Consider the following 18,496-nt stretch of genomic DNA (forward strand, 5'->3'; position numbering starts at 1 on the left):
TGCAGTTTGGCCTTAATAAATCTAATAGTCACTTATTTACTCACTGTAAAATCTATTCGATAGCATGTGTTTACGATTTGTCGATAAGCAGTAGGTGAGATACACAGCAGTTAACGAGTTGGCAGTTCGCGTTCATGGCATGAGAGTGAGAGGGGAAAACAACGCAACTTTTTGCTGTATTATTTAAAGAAAAGAAAACAAAAACATTAAAGTTAATTTGATCATTACAACAATTAAAACAACGTAGACACAAACAACGCACTCCTTCGACGCAAGCAAAAGCAATCGCCGCACAATTTGCCAGCCATAATAATGTAGCAGCTGCTTCTAGCAAACTGTTTTTCTGCTGTTGTTGTTCCTGCTGTTGTGGTTGTGGAGTAAGGTAAAATTATATTAGACTGGCCAAGAAAACAAGGCGGGCTAGGTTTGCTGTCTATTAAAAACCGCCCAGTGTATTTTTGTGTGTATTGTGCTAATTTTCGTTTCGTTTCTTTCGCTGTCGATTAAAAAGGGAGCCTGCTGTTGCTGCCAACGGACGATCGACAACTAACTGCAATAGAACATTTAATTCCCCACGAAATTCAGCGCGCCTCGTTGAGCTCATTGTTCTGTGACTGTGACATCGTTTTGCCCCGGCATTTTAGCCAGCAGCTGCGTAGCTAAGTAGCTAAAAATGGAGTGGACTAGGGAGAAGACATTGCTGCTGATCAACGAGTATAGACAGCGACGTGGACTGTGGGACATGACATGCGACGAGTATCGCAAGAAGGATGTTAAACAACGACTTTTGAACGAAGTTAGCGAAGTGCTTGGCGGCAACATCGCAATTCCCGAATTGGAGAAGAAATTTCACACATTACGCACACAATACCATCGTGAGATAAGTCGCATGAAACGCAAGGAACCCTACAATTCAAAGTGGTTTGGCTTCAAGAATCTCGTCTTTCTTAGCTCACCTTATGCGTGTCGCTCCACCAAAAGTCGCTTGAAAACCGAACTACAACTACAAGAGAACCCCGCAATACAAAAGTACGTGTTGGGCGAGGTATCAACAACGGGAACCGCGGTTCCCGTAGAGAGCAGCAACACTATGAACGATGAATACATCATAACGCCGCGAAAATCGCACGCAAGCAGTCGAGCACAGGAGTTAGAGAAGCTGATAGAGGAGACGACCAAAGATGTGGACGATATCGATGATGATGGTGAGCCTGGTGGCGGCGTTGAGGACGATGTCGACACAAAGCCCAAACTGAGCAAAGAGATCAGCGGCACATACGTGCACATCAATGAGGACGAGACCGAAGCACTCGAGACGCATCATCACCAACAGCAGCATCAACATCAACAGCAGCAGCACCACCATCAACAACAACAGTCTATGCTGGAGCTGCATCACACGTCCAACACTGTGGAAGCGGTTAGTTTTCAGGCCAACGAAAGCGGGGAACTGCACTATCAATCAACGCAAACGGCTGCGACTGCCGGAGGCAATGGAAACGGCTCCGCGGCGGTGCATGTGATGCCCACGCGTATCATCAAGATACAAAGACGCGATACGTCCAGCCAAGAGAACGGTTACTACGAGGAGCAGTCCACACAGCACCAGCTGCATGCGCCGCCGGCTAAACGCATCTATTTTGATCCCAATAGCAGTCACAGCACCACCATTCTATCCACATCCACACTAGCAGCGGCAGGCACACAAAATGGCAACGCCAGCAATGTGTTGACAACGACAGCCGCATCCGGCGTAGCGGGCGGCACATTGCGTCTGCCGCGTGTCAATGCCATAGTCAATACGACGCTGTCACCGCCAAAGCCGGCCAGTTCTCCAATACCGCCTGCTGCTCAGGCTGGCTCAATTGTTAGCCAATTGCGTGATGAGTTCTCCACGTACGGTGAATATGTGGCCAATGAGATGCGTGCCATCAACAACAGGGAGGTGCTGATCGCACTGAAGCACAAGATAAACACGGCTATATTTGAGGCAAATATGGCCGAGTTGCAGAAATGAAGAATGCCGGAAGAATTGACAATTGTCTTCGACATGCCGATTATTTAATATCCTGGTGGAGAGAAGACAACATATTAACAAATGTAAATTTTCGAAAATGTCTTTTTTTAATACATTATTAATGTGTACACTCTGCTAGGCTATTAATATAATTAATAAACTCAAGTTTTTAGCGAGAATTTAGTCGTAAGTTTAATGTTCAATTTACCCTCCCCAGTAATTGTAAAGATTTGTTTTAACCTGTTTTTTAAATATGTAAATTTACATAGATTCACAACAAAAATATGTATGTATGTATGTATCGATTTGATTCAATAAGCCAAATATAAAGTTTAGTAGAATCCAAATATAAAACTAAATCGTTTGCTTATTAAGCAGGCCGAAAAATTAAACTTCGTTTTCAGATATTTTCAAAATTCTTCTGTAAAATGCGTAATAATCCAATTTGTGAAACCATAACTAATTTACCGGTGAAATTTGACATTGAGAAACTTGCTGCCGAATTCAAGCCAAGAGACAAAAAGCAGAATGTCGAACAAACTAAATCACCCAGAGATTTTCTTAGTACACCCGACAATAATTGGGTCGTCTTGCCCATGTTTAAATATCACTTGGACCACTTGAAGCCAATTATATCGTGTCGTACCAACAAATATATGCGTTGTCGCTATAGAAAATTTCTTAATAATGTGCCTGACAGCTACGTGAATATCACTGTTTACGGTAGCACCATCAGCAAGTGTGTCAACTGTGTTTTTCATTAAATTGATAGATTTTAATTAAATGCGTTTTTAGCCAACCATATCCAAGAAGAAAATCACTTACTGGACAATTTTATGGCGTGGACTTTAAATTAGCGCCTGTCCCCGCCTCGGCTGATCCACGTGGTGCCTTGGGAGGTCGAACAGTCAAAAAATATTAAACCAAGACAAACTACATTTTAATTGAGCGCCAAGAGTGTTATCGTTATCGGACTACAATAAATATCGTACAGATACAGACTAGAAATCGACAGCAATTGGGCAACCCTAAAAGCACAAAAAGGGTGACACGGGCATTTGGCAACACTGCTCGATCAATTGAGACGAAAAATGTTTACAAAATGCATTAATTGTTGTGGCTCAATAATTATTTACGTTTTATTTGCATGTCTGCTGGTCGAAAATTGTGGCAAGTATCAAATTAGAGATACTAAATAGTGCAGTGACAATTAATAATATGAATTTTTCATATATAGTTGCGTTGAAACGGACACTGCGCCACTACGAAGTTTTCCACAAAGATGATGTTGTGCACAGAATTGTCAAGCGAGGTGCTAAACAAAGTAGTAACCCCTACAACACGATTAAAGAGCTTGAGTTCAAGACGCTGGGCAAGAATTTTCGTGTAATTCTGCATCCACATCGCGATGTGCTGCACAGCAAGTTCCGTGCCTACGCTGTGGATGCGGATGGAAATGAGACTGTAGTGCACTTGGGTAAGCTAAGCAAAGAGGGGGGAGTATTGTCGTTCTATAACTCGAAAATACACAATTATTGCAGACCATGACAACTTTTATACGGGTCGCGTCTTTGGCGAACTGGAATCCTCAGTGCGCGCTCACATTGAGGATGGCACACTGACCATGTCCATTGAACTGCCCGAAGAAACTTACCACATTGAGCCTTCCTGGCGCCATTTGCCCACAGCGAAGAAACATACAATGGTGGCCTACAAAACTTCCGATGTTAAACTCAATCAACATGACGCACAAGGTATTGTGCCCAAGACTTGTGGGTATATTAAAGAGGGACGCGAATTGGAGAGCAATGATATTGATGACAACGCGGAGCATTTGTCGCGCGAGAAACGACAGGCGGATCAATATGAATATACGCCGACCAAAACGCGTTGTCCGCTGCTGTTGGTCGCCGACTATCGTTTTTTTCAGGAGATGGGCGGTGGCAACACCAAGACAACCATCAACTACTTAGTAAGCGAAGAGAATTTGAAGCTCTTTGTATTGTAATTACAAATCTTCTACTTTTGTAGATAAGTCTCATTGATCGCGTACACAAGATCTATAATGATACCGTGTGGCAGGATAGATCCGATCAGGAGGGCTTCAAAGGCATGGGATTTGTGATCAAAAAGATTGTGGTGCACTCCGAGCCAACCCGTTTGCGTGGTGGCGAAGCCCATTACAATATGATACGTGAGAAATGGGATGTGCGCAATCTGCTTGAGGTAAGTCTGATATTAGGATAAGTTTATTAATAATTGAAAGTAGCGCTAAATCGCCTAACTACAACTGCTAATTTGTCTTGTCTCCCATACTGAAATTGCTGTAGGTCTTTTCACGGGAATACAGTCATAAAGACTTTTGTTTAGCTCATCTCTTTACCGACCTCAAGTTCGAAGGTGGCATTTTAGGCTTGGCTTACGTTGGGTCGCCACGCCGTAATTCTGTGGGTGGCATATGCACACCAGGTTGCTTATCCTCTTTAGCCCTAAACATACAAAATCATTATTATCATTTGGCTTAGCTTACCAATTTCTTTTGATTTGTAGTCCTTCTTAATTAGTTCATTTGTTTCAGTTTTTTTTTAGGAGTTTTATCTGGCAGCAATGTGCTATTAATTGTTTATCTATAAATTGATTCTTAGGTTCAATAAACATCATTATCATTTGTGATAAACCATTTGTGTTTCCTTAGCTTTGATTTGATTTGTATTCCACGTCATTTTGTGATTTCTATTCAGCCATATATTATTACTTATGTTAAAAATATTTATTTGATTTGTAGTTCTTTATTTTATTCAGATTTTTTAAGTAACCCCTTAGCACATCTAATATTCTTTACTCTTTACTCATTCCAACTTAAGAGTACTTCAAGAATGGCTACACGCTCTATTTGAACTCCGGCTTGAGCAGCTCTCGCAATCATTATGGACAGCGTGTCATTACACGCGAAGCTGACCTGGTAACTGCTCATGAGTTTGGACACAACTGGGGATCGGAACATGATCCCGACATACCTGAATGCTCACCCAGTGCCTCCCAAGGCGGCAGCTTTTTTGATGTACACATATTCCGTTAGCGGCTATGATGTCAACAATAAGGTATGCACAGTAACAACAATATGCAATATTTGGCTAAATATTCTTTTTTTACGTAGAAATTTTCACCCTGTTCGCTTCGCTCCATACGCAAAGTGCTGCAGGCGAAGTCTGGACGCTGCTTCTCGGAGCCCGAGGAATCATTCTGTGGCAATCTGCGCGTCGAGGGCGACGAGCAATGCGATGCCGGTCTGCTGGGCACCGAAGACAATGATTCGTGTTGCGACAAGAACTGCAAGCTGCGACGCAATCAAGGCGCCATGTGCAGTGACAAGAACTCACCGTGCTGTCAGAACTGTCAGTTTATGCCAGCGGCGATGAAGTGTCGCGACGCTCAATATGCCACCTGTGAGCAGGAGGCACGTTGCACGGGCTCACATGCCGAGTGCCCCAAATCACCGGCCATGGCCGATGGCACCATATGCCAGGAGCGTGGCCAGTGTCGCAATGGCAAATGTGTGCCGTACTGTGAGACACAGGGATTGCAGAGTTGCATGTGCGACATCATTGCGGATGCCTGCAAACGCTGCTGTCGCATGAGCATAAATGAGACTTGCTTCCCCGTGGAGCCGCCAGATGTGCTCCCCGATGGCACACCGTGCATCACGGGCTTCTGCAACAAGGGCGTCTGCGAGAAGACCATACAGGATGTGGTCGAGCGCTTTTGGGACATCATTGAAGAGATCAATGTAGCCAAGACACTACGTTTTCTCAAGGACAACATAGTCAGTAAGTATAAGAAGTAAATTCTTTATTTGCTTGTGTATTTAATGATTTTTATCCTCCACCAGTGGCTGTGGTGATGGTGACTGCTGTATTTTGGATTCCTGTAAGCTGCGCCATCTCTTATTTCGATCGTAAGAAACTGCGCCATGAGATGAAACAAATTGAGTGGAGTCAGAAATTGGATCTCATACATCCCAGTGACGAGAGACGTCGTGTTATTCACATACGGTGCGTCAATCGATTGTTGTTTAAAATGAGTTGATTACATATCAAATTACTAATTGCAGCGTTCCACGCCAGAAGATCTCGGTGGCGCGATCTTGTAATTAACATATAGAACGCTTGGTGGTCGCCGACATTGTTTTATCTTCCGTGAGCATTCTTCTCAAAACTGCCACAATTATTTTACATATATTAAGTATAACAAATTGACATACATAAAACATAATGAATAAAATTCCCAAATAATATAGCTACAGTAATGTTTTCAACGTGTTGATCACAAAATAATTAACTTTTTGTTATGGATTGTTTGGATTTTTGTTTTTTATTCATACGTTACCAAAAATATGTTTTTTGTTTCATACTGTTAACATTGTTATGATTGATTTTGTTTTTCCGTTGTGTGTTTGTTATTTTTAATTAGCTTACTGATTGTTGTAGTTGTATATTTTCTTATTACTTCTTTTTATTGCTCTTTCCATTTGTCTGTGGCGAAGCTTCCTCATCCAGCTCCAATTCGCTTTCGTCTTCCTCATCCGAATACTCCTCGTACATATTAACATCCTCGTATTCACCCAAGTTCATCTCAGACTACAGATATGAAAGTTACAATTATACATTATCTGTATGAATTTGAGCAATATAAAATTACCTTGCCACACACATAGACGGGCCCCGTGCCTTGGACAAGCTTGAATGTGACGGAACCATTTGGGAATTCAACATTTGGACGCAACGAGCGGGTTTCGCCCACCTTCAAGACGGCAATAGGAATTTTAACTATCTTCTTGCTCTCATTTTCTTGTGTTTCCGCCTGGAAAGAAGAGATACAGAACATAGTATTCGTCAGTGTTTTTCCTCACTTCAAAAAGTATCGATATTAAAATTACCTGTATGACATTGAATTCGCCTGATTTTGCCTCGGGGCCAAGGGAAATCTGTTTAATAATCAGTTTGTATGAGTGCACCAAATACTCTTCTGCCACTTCCGGCACAGCAAACTGGGCAATTGGCTCCTTTTCGCTGAGGGTTACACCTAAAACAAGATCAAATGTAAAGATTACTTATGCTCATATTACTTAGGACTATACTTGGTTTTGCCGGCAACAAAGCCGACCCACCAAAAGCACTTACAGTACTTAAGGCGGATGCTAGATTTGATATTACAACAAATGCTTACCGTAAAACGATTCAGACTCCATTTGTTTGCTTTAAAATAACGCTGTTGTACAGTCAATTAGAGAAGTTAATGAAAACTTGCACTTTTCACACGTGCCCGTACAATGGCGATTGTTAAATAAGAGTGACCGCACATTAAATTTCAGTAATGCTTTATTTTTCGTGCATAAATATACTCTAAATATACTAAAAATATGCTGTGTTGTCCAGAATTAATCGATTTTCTGTAGCTGATAAATTGTTTTAATGGACAAATGGGAGCTCAAACTATAAATTCCATATTTAAACCGAGAATCTTAAAGTATGCTATTTAAGCCCATAAATAGGTTTATAAAAATACTAATTTTAAATGAACATTTTGTTAATAGCCTCTAGTCTGGTAACCCTATTTGAATATTTGTGGGCATTGTGTCATCTCTATTTCGCGCTGCATCCCTAGTTGGTAGCTTCCATTTTGCAAAAGTTTTTGCTCAACACGTGCTCGCCGCTTGAATTAAACGTTTAAACCTTCAAATTCATAATTATAATGGCGGAAGAATCATTCTATGGTAACTATTAATTATCGACTTGCCGCCAATTTGTCTAACACATGTGTCCAATAAGATACAAGTAGATGTAATTGTAATTTGCTAGTGCAACGTTGCCGGGTGCCGGCATTTTTATTCAAGGTTGCGACGGCGAGACAGTTTACATGTATACGCACACACACATAAAAGCACGCAATATGCGTGTGTGTATATGTAAATTTACACACAAGTGCGAATATAATTTTTTTTGTGTGCTTTAATCCGCAATACGTATCAATTTGCAGGAGTCACCCTGACCGCAGAGGAGAACACCGAAACCTGGGACTTTGTCGATGAGGATTATTCGCGCGGCCAAAAGCTCGTTATCAAGCAAGTGCTGCTTGGTGCTGAGGCTAAGGATAATGAGTTCAATGTAGTCGAGGTAAGTGCTTGTTGGTGTGGGTGTCACTTTTTTATATCGCTGCCAGGGCCGGAAAAATTTACCGGTTTTGTTGTATTTGATGCAAGCACGCGCAACATTTGTTTGTGGCATAGGGTAATTTTGTCTGTATCTGTAAAGCGCGCCCTTTGTCTGATAGCTGTGTGCTTGTGACGTCACAAATGGGTTTTGCATATGATGATATCCTATTGCACACCCTACAATAATACTTGATACATTTTTACCAAATAGAACATTTACTATAAAATGATTGCATCGTATAATCTCCCATTTCTACAAATATTAAAGTAAATTGCAGTAATTACAACTACATTTAATAGAAATGCATAACTTATAAAAAAAGGTAGACTCAAAATTAATGGTATCTTTTTATGTTGAAAAGATGAAAGGGATCACAACTTATTTCAACCAGCAATTAAATCTTTTAGCATTATACTAGCCAAGGGGAGAAATAACTAAAAAAAAACTTAAAGACAGCCTTTTAATATAGTGCTTACCCAAAAATAAATCACTTTATTTTCCAAATTTTTTTTGTATTCAAATTTAATTCAAAAAATGTATGTTACAAAAAACAGCAATATCAGGCGCTTGCAGGGTGTCTTCTATTCGAGTACTCTCAAAAGCACTGAACACTGTATGCTTAACTGTACATGAATTAATGTATGCTTAAAAACAACTGTCTTTTTTATTGACTCAAGTCGCATGCAATATGAGAATCGTTGCCGCCATGTGCTGGTGGTATTGTTTCTAGAAGTTCTGAAAAGTTTTTCGTAAACTTGAACATGTTGCGCGACTTCTTGTGCAGACGGCACACGACTCCCGCTGCTGCCAAGTTCCAGTTCCAGCAAATGAGATCGCACTGCAGTAGCTTGAGATCTTCCTGTAGCGAAACAATTGTCTACAAGGCAGAAAAGACAATGAGCTTAATATGATGTTGACGGCTATGTAGATGGATGAATTACTTACAGCTGCCACTGTCGCATCAATTGAATTAATCTCGGCACCTTTTATGATCACCAACGAAACATTGCCATTGCCCATGTGCCGCTCCGTCACGTGCGTGACAATTGTGATCTTCAAATATTCGGCTGCCGTGTAATCAATGCTGCCTTTGAGCTCCGCCAGACACAGTTCGATGCCATTGTGCTGATTTTGATAAGGAGGGTAAACAAATAATTAAGAATTCTACAGCTTAGTTTTGACTGTAATAGACCCTTCACTCATTATATGTGTTCTTCAAAACGCATTCATATGTCTAAAAATTAGAGAAGATTTATTTTTCTAAGCTTACCTTTTGTGTTTCAAGCTGAAACTGTGGCGTCATGCTCTTCTTCAGTATAAACAGCGCATTGACCACGATGCCAACCAACATTCCGTACTCCAGCGACCAGAACAGACAACTCAACGCTGTAGCCAAAAAGGGCAACATATCGCGCTCTACGTAGCAACCGGAAAAGATAACAAATGAATCATCAAAGGTGATTTTTTATCTATTCAACTTACTCTTGGCACGCCAAATCTCGGCAATCTTGTCGTACTCCACCATGAATAACATGGCTGCTATAATGATGGCTGCTAGAGTTGCCTTGGGAATATACGCAAATGTAGGAGTGAGAAATGCGAGTGTCATCAGGATAAGGATGCCGGTGACGGCGCCGCCAAGTGTCGTCTGCACACCACTCGCATTGTTGACAGCCGATCTTGCGAATGATCCAGTTATGGGCATCGAGGAGAAGAAGCTACTGAAGACATTGCAACAGCCCAGGGCAACCATCTCCTGCGAAGCATCCACAATCTTTCCCTTGGCTGCAAAGAGAAATACTTTAATATAATTAAATTCTTGCTATGCACAGCAACCCAAATTGACGCACAGAATGATTTGGCAATTGCCACGCTCTCTAAGATGCTCAGCAGCGCTATTGAGGCGATCGATCCTCCGAGCTTGGAGACCATTTCGCTGAAGTTCATTGGCTCACCATCCGCATCCTGAGTTTCGAATGGCGGCACACGAACGGGTGGCAAACCGGCTTGGATTTCACCACTAATGCGAAATGGCATTTCATTGTCACCGCGACTCAGTAAATAACATAACAAGATACCGACAATTACGGCCAAAACATTGCGGCATAGGGACAAATATCTGTTTAACTGATGAAAGCCCCATTTAACGTCCTTCAGTTTCTATTAAAACAAGAATTTTGTCATTAAAAATACTACACTGCAACAACAACTCAACTTACTCGCATGAATAACAATACAATCATCGTACAGCAGCCAAGTAAGGCATCATTCCGCCGCGTCTCTGTGATGTGTCCAAAGAAATTGATCCACGATTTGAGAAACTCATTCGAATTACTTTGAATGCCAAAGAGATTGTTAATCTGACCACTGCCCACCGTCAAGGCAGCGGCCAGGGTAAATCCCGTCGTCACGGGCATTGAAATGAATCGCATCAAGACGCCGAGATTTAATAAGCCCAGCAACAATATCAAACAACCCGATAAAAAGCAAAGCAGCACTGCAAGATCTGGATTTCCATCGATGTGTGGATTCACCATCATCGATATAATGGCCGTGGGACCTTGTAACAAATCAGAGATTAATTAAAAGGCCTATTGCTTTCGTATGAACGCAGATACTTACCCACTGTGATGTCCTTGCAGGTGCCAAAGAAGATGTACGTAAAGCTGCCCATGAAGCATGAGTACAGGCCATAAACATTCGGCAGACCAGCAACAGCTCCATAGGCAATGCCTTGGGCGACAGCTGTGAGACCTACCGTCAAACCAGCCACAATGTCATCTATCAGATATTTCGCCTTGTATTTGGGTAGCCAACTGCAGATGGGCAACTTTCGCTTTATACTATCCGTGCTGCAACAATTCTTGGCCTTGGCATTGATGGCACTACAAACGTTTGGGAGGCGTTCATGATAAAGTTCATCTGCAGGCGAATAGGAAAAATACTTGAGCCAGAAAATAATGATTGGGATCTTATCTAGCTTAGTTGACAATTATATTTATATAGTACATATCATAGCATATGTTTTATTTTATTTATTGCTTTACACTTTAGGACCACCGACACTATCTCAAGTGGGCCCAAGAATTGCTTCGGGAATATTGGGAGTCTCGTGATACGTGGCCTACACAATAGATCTCCATTGCTTGATAGACCCCCCTACTTTAATCTCAAAAAAAAAGAAAAGAAAAAAACGGAAACCATCTGTAAATTTCCATTGAAAGTGTCTTTAGTTGATATTTATCTATTTGTTTTATGAGTTTGTCGTTCATCTTCTCCGACCCTTAACGACATTTGAATACCATAAATTTATGAGGACTTTTGTTTATAATGGCGTTATGTTTATTATCACGTTATCTTCGAGACGGGTTTTGTCTAAGAAAATCTTCTGAAATTTATGAATAGTTAACTAGCATTTATTGTACTCCATTATTAAGAGACTCTTTCTGATTGTAGTTTTATAAACAATAACAATAAACGTTATTGATACCGAAATAATACGGCAAGAGCAATTTGGCTACTTGTGAAATCATTTAACTCGTAGGATATAGAATACTTTTCTTTTATAATTTAACGATTTCTTGCTTCAATGCTCAACGTTTCTTTAAATCTGCAAATAATTCACTTTCATTTAAGATTTCTCCTGTTCCATATTGTCTGGGGGTTTTTTTTTTAGAAAGTTGTCTAGTAATTTTTTATTTACATGATACTTGAAGATTATTAAACACTTATGAAATACTCGAACGCACCGTCATAGTCGCACATATTTGCGAATCTTTCTTTGTAAGCGAAGTACTTTGGATGAAGTAAAACCCTTGAACACTAATTGACTCTTTTCAAAGATTATTTTTTATTATAAATGTATATAGTGTATTATTTTTATTTATTTAAGTAGAGTTCGCGTTAACTTGTTGAATGTAGCACGCGCTTGGCACTTGCAAATTGGAAAATTGAATGTAAAACGTAAAACTTCCGCAAGCGTAGGATTTAATAAGCCGGGATGGTTGATGTTGTCTCTGCGACTGCAGACCAACGAATGGCCCGGGAAGAATTCGTAAGCGCCGTTATTAGGTCGTGTTTACCGCTGTTGCCCGATGTCCGCTGTCACCGCTACTCACTTGAGTGGAATAACTGATTTTGAATAGATATCGCCGTTGGAAGTGTGACAGTGATATGTATTCGCTGCGATTAATCTGATAATTCATAATTCTCGTACATATTTAGTTGGAAATTCCAAATTCCAATTTTTGATAGTCAGATACAATTGCATGATGCATTATATCAACATAGTATTGAACTCTTGAAGGTCTATTTATATCAGCGACAAGTGCGTTTTGTTCAGCTTAATGAAATCCTCTTATCAAGCCAAAAGTGAAAACCGAAACACTTGAAGAAATTATCTTGAAAAGTGTAACCCCAAAAGTAGACTTTTGAAATGCAAGGCTTATCTACAAATTCATTCATGATGAAGAACAATATTTTGTTACTCTTATCTCAGACATTTTGCTGTCTGCAATCTGATTTAATTGGAATTTTGCGTTGATCTAATGGAGAACTATTTGAACGCCACTTTATCGGTTTAGAATATAATCAGTAATTGCCATTGACAATTGTACATTCGCTGAGCTGTAATAAATAAACATTTCTCATATCTACAGGTGACCACAGGCAAGGACTCGATACAGATACCGATTGCTGTGCTCAAGGCCGGAGAGACGCGCGCCGTTAATCCCGATGTGGAGTTCTACGAAACAAAGGTGACATTCAAGCTAATCAAGGGCAGCGGACCCGTCTACATTCACGGCCAGACCATTAAGGATGATGTTGAGGTCGTCGACATGGAGGAGGAGGACGATGAGGATGAGCCAGAGGATGAGGAAATCGAGCACCCAAAGAAGCGCGCCAAAATTGAGCAGAATGCCGATGGCAAAAACGCCAAGAACCAGAAGAAGAAGTAAAGCATCGAGACGTTTCTAAGCTATATTTGTAGATTTTTAAAACTGTTTTAGGCCCTATATACACAATATATAATTACATACTTTACATACGAGATAAACGATGTATAACTTGAAAATGTACGTTTAGTTCCTCTTCTCAGATCCTTAAATGAAAACACCACAATTTAACAACAATCAATAATAAAATCTAATGATGATGTAATACAAACTACATACTATATGCTACTAACTCTTTAACTTTTAAGTACTATCTTTTTACAAACTAACTAAAACTGTGTAAATCCCCCCATGCATTTTTGCAAACAGTTTAGACAACGCGTATAATTGTATATAAGTACTTATTACGATACAAGTGTAACAGTCCCCAAACTTCCGACTACATTTTCACAGCTAGACCTTAGCCACACTTTCTGTTCACATCATTTCATAAATTGGAGTATGAAACAATAAATTGTCGCCGGTATACAAAAACGATATAAATAATATGCATGTTTTTTTTCTTATATTTTGGTTTTTATTTATCAGCTGTAGGTCAGTTTTTTATATTACCGGAATTTCAAAGAATGCATTACAAAAAAATAATATCAGCTTCGCACATATAATCGACTGTTAGTGTAGTTCCAAAGTTGTAGATGCGTTTTTTTATGACGTACGGGCATAATTAATTGGGCGATGGCATAACTCCTAATCTCTCGCAGGCGGCCTTCTCCAACGCCTCACGGTGCTTGGGATCGGCGATTTGGATGAGCTCATACATACGCTGGCGCACATTTTTGCCAAAGAGCGAAGCGATGCCATGTTCGGTGACAACATAGTGGACATGGGCACGCGACGTGACAACACCGGCACCTGATAGAGATTACATTGTTGATTAGAATTTGTCTAGCCGGCAGGAAGTTGAATCGTTAGCTTACCGGGTTTTAGCACAGGCACAATCTTGCTCTCTCCCTTGTTGGTTGTCGAAGGCATGGCAATGATGGGCACACCCAAACCATCAAGACCTTCGGCAGCGCCACGAATGAAATCAACCTGTCCACCAAATCCAGAGTAGAAGCGTGTGCCAATCGAGTCGGAGCAAACCTGGCCAGTTAGATCGACCTCAATGCAGCTGTTGATGGCCGTCATGCGGGGCTGTTGCTTCACAATGCTCGTGTTGTTCACATAGTCAATGACCAGCATCTCTGTAAATAATCAAGAGTTGGAATTGCAGATCTTTCAATTAACTTGGCTGACTTACCAATGAAAGGATTATCGTTGACAAAGTCGTACAAGGCTTGATCACCAATGAGGAAAGAGCCCACAATGCGTCCGCGGTGCATCTTCTTTTTGCTGTTTGTGACGCAACCTTTCTTGACCAGATCAACAACACCGTTGGCAAACATCTCCGAGTGGATGCCCAGATCCTTGTGATTGTGGAGAGCGGCGAGCACAGCGTCTGGAATGCTGCCAATGCCCATCTGGAGTGTGGCACCATCTTTTACCAGATTCTCGGCAATCAATTTGCCAATCTTCTGCTCGACTGGCGAGATTTCACCTGTTCCATGTTGTGGCAGTTTATCGTTGACCTCGACGGCAAAGTCAAAGTGCGATTTGTGGATGATGGAATCGCCAAAAGTACGAGGCATATTAGGATTGATTTGAGCTAAACGCAAGAAATATTTGGGTTAGTACACAGAAAATTTTGTAGCATTGATAGAAAAACACTCACCGACAATCTTCTTGGAGTTGAGCAGACCAGCACGAACGCAATCAACGCTGGTGCCGAGCGAGCAGAAACCATGACGATCTGGGGGGCGACACATGAATGAAGGTCACATCGGGCTTGACAATCTTCTTGTAGAACAACTGAGGAATCTCGTGCAAAAAAGATGGGCACATTATCGCCACGGCCCTCGGCAACAGCTTTGCGCACATTGCCGCCCATGAAGAACGAGTTGGAGCGGAAGATGTCCTTGTACTCCGGCTTGCAGTACTCGGCGGGTCCCTCAGTGTGCATGTGGCAGACCGTGATCTTCTCCAGCTTGTTGCACTTGCCGTGCTGGGTCATCGCATTGAGGAGCACATTTGGAGTACCGGCAGCACCCTGGGCGAAAACGGTATCACCTGAAAGCCAGAAAATTTATGATTTATTGATTATTAATGAATGAAGAAGAATGAATATGTACATGTGCGTTAATTCTCAGGTTCGAATAATTATATTACATAGAAATGTGTAAAAAAAGTTTAATCGCTCAGTGATTGATGTTGGTTCATGTCTTCGCTAAGTGTTCCCACTACATATATAAATCTGTTCCTAGTTCTATTAAACGTTACTCTAAACAACATTTTCATTTAGCAAGGCTATTTTGTATCTATATATGAATGTATTAATACCCTGACCACAACCGGCATATATTGCTGCACGTGCTGTTTTATATTTAGACATATAGTGCAAAAATTAACATAGCTATGCCAAGAAATTGCATGCCAAAAATGCGTACAGTAAATATACGCATTAAAGTTCAAACTAGCATTAGAATGTGTTTACTCAATGCGTGGTGTAAGCGATTGAACTCAAATGTAATTGAAATTAACATAAACTAATGATTAATGCATTATCTAAACTGTACTTGTAGTCACGTCTAGCGACCCTGCGACGCACAGTGGGCAATATTGACTTTAGGCGTTTTAAAATTATTTAATTTTCAGCAATATTAGCTGGGACTTCCATCGGCAGAAATTATATATGTATATAGGTTCTGTCTGTGGGTCATTATCTATTTTTATTGCAGCCAATGCGCTCTGGCGTCAATAATCCTAAATCGTAATGCTTGAATGTGCTGCCAACTGAAAGTGTATTCGTGTGTGTCTGCAATACACTGTATACTAACGACAAGATCACGATAAGATAAACCCTAAGTGTCATAAGTCATTAATTTAATTAAATGTCATTACCGCAAGTTCATCAATAAAGTGTTAACAACATTTTGTTGATAGCTTTACATGGATTATGTTTACTTGGCCTCAAGTTCAATACGTATCGAAATACATGGATATGTATACATGTGTGTGTTTGTTTGTTATCTGCCAAAACGTGCCATAAAAAATAATAAAAGAAAAAACCAAGTTAAGCAACAACAAATCTTGTCCGAAAACGAAATGACGTCGCTTCTTTAGTTCGGCGCGTGTTTGCTGAATTAGTCTAAATTTAGACAGGGTTGAATCTTTCAATATTTTATCCATTTGTCCATTGAGATGAAGCTATCAAAGTGCGACCAGTGTTGCAAAGCTCGCAAATGTTTGTTTTCCTTTTTTTTTGTGGGCGGGGCTCAACCATCATTATCATCATCATCATCAACTAGTTTGATTATAGAAATATTTTTGTGCGTCGTCTGGCAGTCTTTTGCGTCTCTTGCGCAACTTGCCAATTGAAATTAATTAAATCAATGCTGCATTAGCACCCCACAAAAAATTTAGCAAGTGCTGCTGCTGCCGAATGTTATCAACAGAATTGTTCGCCTAATTGCTGCTCCCAATAAAATGCTAATACCCTTGTACAGTCAGCCCACCTTCTACATATTATTATTGCATAAGGCCATACTACTCACACACACATACAAGTATAACATGTTATTATATTTTGTATGTAGATAATAATGCCCTTATCAGCACAGCTGTCTGCTCGTTTTAGTCTATGACCAGACCTGTTTTTTCTGCCGCTTCTGTATGGCTCCGAGTGTGTCAGTGTGTGTAAGCTAAGCTTTTCACTGTCAGCACTCAGGGCAAAGTACAGAATATAAATACACAGGCAAGCAGATGTTATTCTGGATGTGTGTGCGTGTTCTTAATTTATTCCCCAACTAATAAAACTAAAGGCATGTACATATGTATTTGTTTATCTGCATACTTGTTGTCCAAGCTGCAATCAATGTAAATAAGCGAGAAATTAGCTGCAGCTTCTGACATACATATGTATGCATATATATGTATGTACGTCACAATTCTTTTGCTTGTTTGAAAGATTTTGATTAGTTAGCAAAGATTATGTAAGGTGCGCTTCATGATTTTTCATTCAAGGGTAGGGAGAGTGCTCATAAATAACTGATAAGTCAATTTCTGGGTCTAATCACGGTCAATCAGTTGATTTCTATTGCCGGCATTGTCAATTGAACACCCTGTAATGGCCCACTTGATATGGTGTGAGTGTTTGTGTGTGTAAACAGTTTGAATTACAATCGCCTCATTACACCAACAAACACACGCACACATGCAAACCCGCTTAATATTTGCATGACTTGTGTGCCCCTCCCTCTACATCTTGCTCTTCCTCCTGCTCGCATAACCTTAACCTGGCCGCATTTTCATTCTACTTTCTCGTTGCTCTAAGCAAAACTGTAAACGGCGCAGGGACGGAGGCGATCAACCACAACAGTGCAAACATTACATAACGAATAGAAAAATCTGGCCCCGAATTTTTTTTGCGTTTCCACACCACATTTAAAAGTGAATGGCAAAGTATCAGCAATGCTCTGCTTACCAGACTTAATGCAGCTGACAGCTTCCTCGGCTGAGACAATTGGCGGCTCTCGATCAATAGGATGGGACAGCTCCTGGACATAGGTGTAGTAATTGTTGTGGGTAGCCGCAGCATTTGCGGACGCAGCAGTCAAGAATTTATTGACTTGGCCCACACGACGCGCCAGTTGTTTGCTCATGATTGCTTCCTTATTTCTTATCACTCGACTTCAAATAAATTGCGAAGGCTGCACACAAATTATGCTTCCTAGTGTAATAAGAAGCACGAATGTAGTTACGCTCAATAACAACAACTACAAAACTAGAATCACTGTTTATCGAATGCCGGACGACTTCACAGTCAGCTTACACTTCTTTATGTTTAGTTGATGTGCCTCGGTTTCTTTAGCCCGCGTGCTCTCAGTCCAATAGCGCGTTTACTACTGATTCGTGTGGAAAGCTTTGCCACACCACAAAAGCTCTGTGCAACGGCTCTATCCAAGTATTGTACGACAACCGCTTTTCAAATGCCCATTTAATTTGCCATTAACATTTTGTTTAACAATTTGGATTATGTTTTTTGTTTAAATCCAAATTTATTACAAATAGAGCAACATTGATTAACAAAATTTCTAGATTGATTCGTTTTTGCGTCCAGGGTGTGACAGCAAACTATAATTCTAAAACATTCAAAGCTAGCAACCTGGTAACACTTAATATGATATTTTGGTATATTTTTAGATGGCGCGATTTGTTTTTAAAATCTCGTTAACATTTTGATATTTTTTGTAAATTCTATCCTTTTCCTAAGTTTG

At 40.5% G+C, this 18,496-nt stretch overlaps 7 protein-coding genes across 7 annotated transcripts; 4 read left to right on the forward strand and 3 right to left on the reverse strand.

Annotated features, from left to right (window-relative positions):
- The first annotated feature begins 112 nt into the window (after window positions 1-112).
- On the forward strand, window positions 113-2,196 carry LOC133835642 (uncharacterized). Its single transcript, XM_062265667.1, has 2 exons — window positions 113-382; window positions 512-2,196. Exon 2 carries the CDS (start codon window positions 674-676, stop codon window positions 2,015-2,017), a length of 1,344 nt encoding a protein of 447 aa, XP_062121651.1. The 5' UTR covers window positions 113-382; window positions 512-673; the 3' UTR covers window positions 2,018-2,196.
- A 146-nt stretch (window positions 2,197-2,342) lies between these two features.
- Window positions 2,343-2,954, forward strand: LOC133835649 (uncharacterized). Its single transcript, XM_062265676.1, has 2 exons — window positions 2,343-2,756; window positions 2,813-2,954. Exons 1-2 carry the CDS (start codon window positions 2,446-2,448, stop codon window positions 2,937-2,939), a joined length of 438 nt encoding a protein of 145 aa, XP_062121660.1. The 5' UTR covers window positions 2,343-2,445; the 3' UTR covers window positions 2,940-2,954.
- Window positions 2,955-3,045: 91 nt separating this feature from the next.
- LOC133835633 (ADAM 17-like protease) lies at window positions 3,046-6,313 on the forward strand. The gene is given in 10 exon segments (XM_062265657.1): window positions 3,046-3,187; window positions 3,255-3,494; window positions 3,559-3,989; window positions 4,049-4,243; window positions 4,348-4,486; window positions 4,882-5,069; window positions 5,071-5,118; window positions 5,175-5,844; window positions 5,907-6,069; window positions 6,129-6,313. Coding segments are annotated over 10 exon segments (2,196 nt in total). The 5' UTR covers window positions 3,046-3,108; the 3' UTR covers window positions 6,172-6,313.
- A 43-nt stretch (window positions 6,314-6,356) lies between these two features.
- On the reverse strand, window positions 6,357-7,400 carry LOC133835647 (nucleoplasmin-like protein). Its single transcript, XM_062265674.1, has 4 exons — window positions 7,244-7,400; window positions 6,954-7,099; window positions 6,716-6,877; window positions 6,357-6,654 (listed from the first exon to the last, which is right to left on the reverse strand). The coding sequence occupies exons 1-4, from the start codon at window positions 7,263-7,265 to the stop codon at window positions 6,520-6,522; spliced, it is 465 nt and encodes a 154-aa protein (XP_062121658.1). The 5' UTR covers window positions 7,266-7,400; the 3' UTR covers window positions 6,357-6,519.
- Window positions 7,401-7,634: 234 nt separating this feature from the next.
- Window positions 7,635-13,670, forward strand: LOC133835648 (nucleoplasmin-like protein). Its single transcript, XM_062265675.1, has 3 exons — window positions 7,635-7,790; window positions 8,054-8,190; window positions 12,888-13,670. Exons 1-3 carry the CDS (start codon window positions 7,769-7,771, stop codon window positions 13,185-13,187), a joined length of 459 nt encoding a protein of 152 aa, XP_062121659.1. The 5' UTR covers window positions 7,635-7,768; the 3' UTR covers window positions 13,188-13,670.
- LOC133835637 (sodium-independent sulfate anion transporter) lies at window positions 8,739-12,658 on the reverse strand. The gene is made up of 8 exons (XM_062265663.1): window positions 11,979-12,658; window positions 10,852-11,151; window positions 10,449-10,789; window positions 10,080-10,389; window positions 9,712-10,014; window positions 9,500-9,645; window positions 9,175-9,354; window positions 8,739-9,106 (listed from the first exon to the last, which is right to left on the reverse strand). Exons 1-8 carry the CDS (start codon window positions 11,992-11,994, stop codon window positions 8,894-8,896), a joined length of 1,809 nt encoding a protein of 602 aa, XP_062121647.1. The 5' UTR covers window positions 11,995-12,658; the 3' UTR covers window positions 8,739-8,893.
- LOC133835641 (4-hydroxybutyrate coenzyme A transferase) lies at window positions 13,494-18,271 on the reverse strand. The gene is given in 8 exon segments (XM_062265666.1): window positions 13,494-14,036; window positions 14,102-14,368; window positions 14,425-14,829; window positions 14,896-14,980; window positions 14,982-15,053; window positions 15,055-15,290; window positions 17,704-17,949; window positions 18,052-18,271. Coding segments are annotated over 7 exon segments (1,431 nt in total). The 5' UTR covers window positions 17,882-17,949; window positions 18,052-18,271; the 3' UTR covers window positions 13,494-13,848.
- Window positions 18,272-18,496: the final 225 nt, after the last annotated feature.

This window comes from Drosophila sulfurigaster, chromosome 2R (genome assembly GCF_023558435.1).
Source record: "Drosophila sulfurigaster albostrigata strain 15112-1811.04 chromosome 2R, ASM2355843v2, whole genome shotgun sequence".
Taxonomy (NCBI): domain Eukaryota; kingdom Metazoa; phylum Arthropoda; class Insecta; order Diptera; family Drosophilidae; genus Drosophila; species Drosophila sulfurigaster.

Coding starts and splice junctions, on each gene's coding strand:
- LOC133835637 (XM_062265663.1), bottom strand. Junction 9,646..9,711: donor CGAGATTTGGCGTGCCAAGA/GTAAGTTGAATA, acceptor GTTGCTACGTAG/AGCGCGATATGTTGCCCTTT. Junction 9,355..9,499: donor TTCAGCTTGAAACACAAAAG/GTAAGCTTAGAA, acceptor TATCAAAATCAG/CACAATGGCATCGAACTGTG.
- LOC133835642 (XM_062265667.1), top strand. CDS start 674: ATGGAGTGGACTAGGGAGAAGACATTGCTGCTGATCAACGAGTATAGA.
- LOC133835649 (XM_062265676.1), top strand. CDS start 2,446: ATGCGTAATAATCCAATTTGTGAAACCATAACTAATTTACCGGTGAAA. Junction 2,757..2,812: donor TACGGTAGCACCATCAGCAA/GTGTGTCAACTG, acceptor ATGCGTTTTTAG/CCAACCATATCCAAGAAGAA.
- LOC133835648 (XM_062265675.1), top strand. CDS start 7,769: ATGGCGGAAGAATCATTCTATG. Junction 7,791..8,053: donor GGCGGAAGAATCATTCTATG/GTAACTATTAAT, acceptor ATCAATTTGCAG/GAGTCACCCTGACCGCAGAG. Junction 8,191..12,887: donor ATGAGTTCAATGTAGTCGAG/GTAAGTGCTTGT, acceptor TCATATCTACAG/GTGACCACAGGCAAGGACTC.
- LOC133835647 (XM_062265674.1), bottom strand. CDS start 7,265: ATGGAGTCTGAATCGTTTTACG. Junction 7,100..7,243: donor GGAGTCTGAATCGTTTTACG/GTAAGCATTTGT, acceptor ATCTTGTTTTAG/GTGTAACCCTCAGCGAAAAG. Junction 6,878..6,953: donor GCGAATTCAATGTCATACAG/GTAATTTTAATA, acceptor TCTTCTTTCCAG/GCGGAAACACAAGAAAATGA.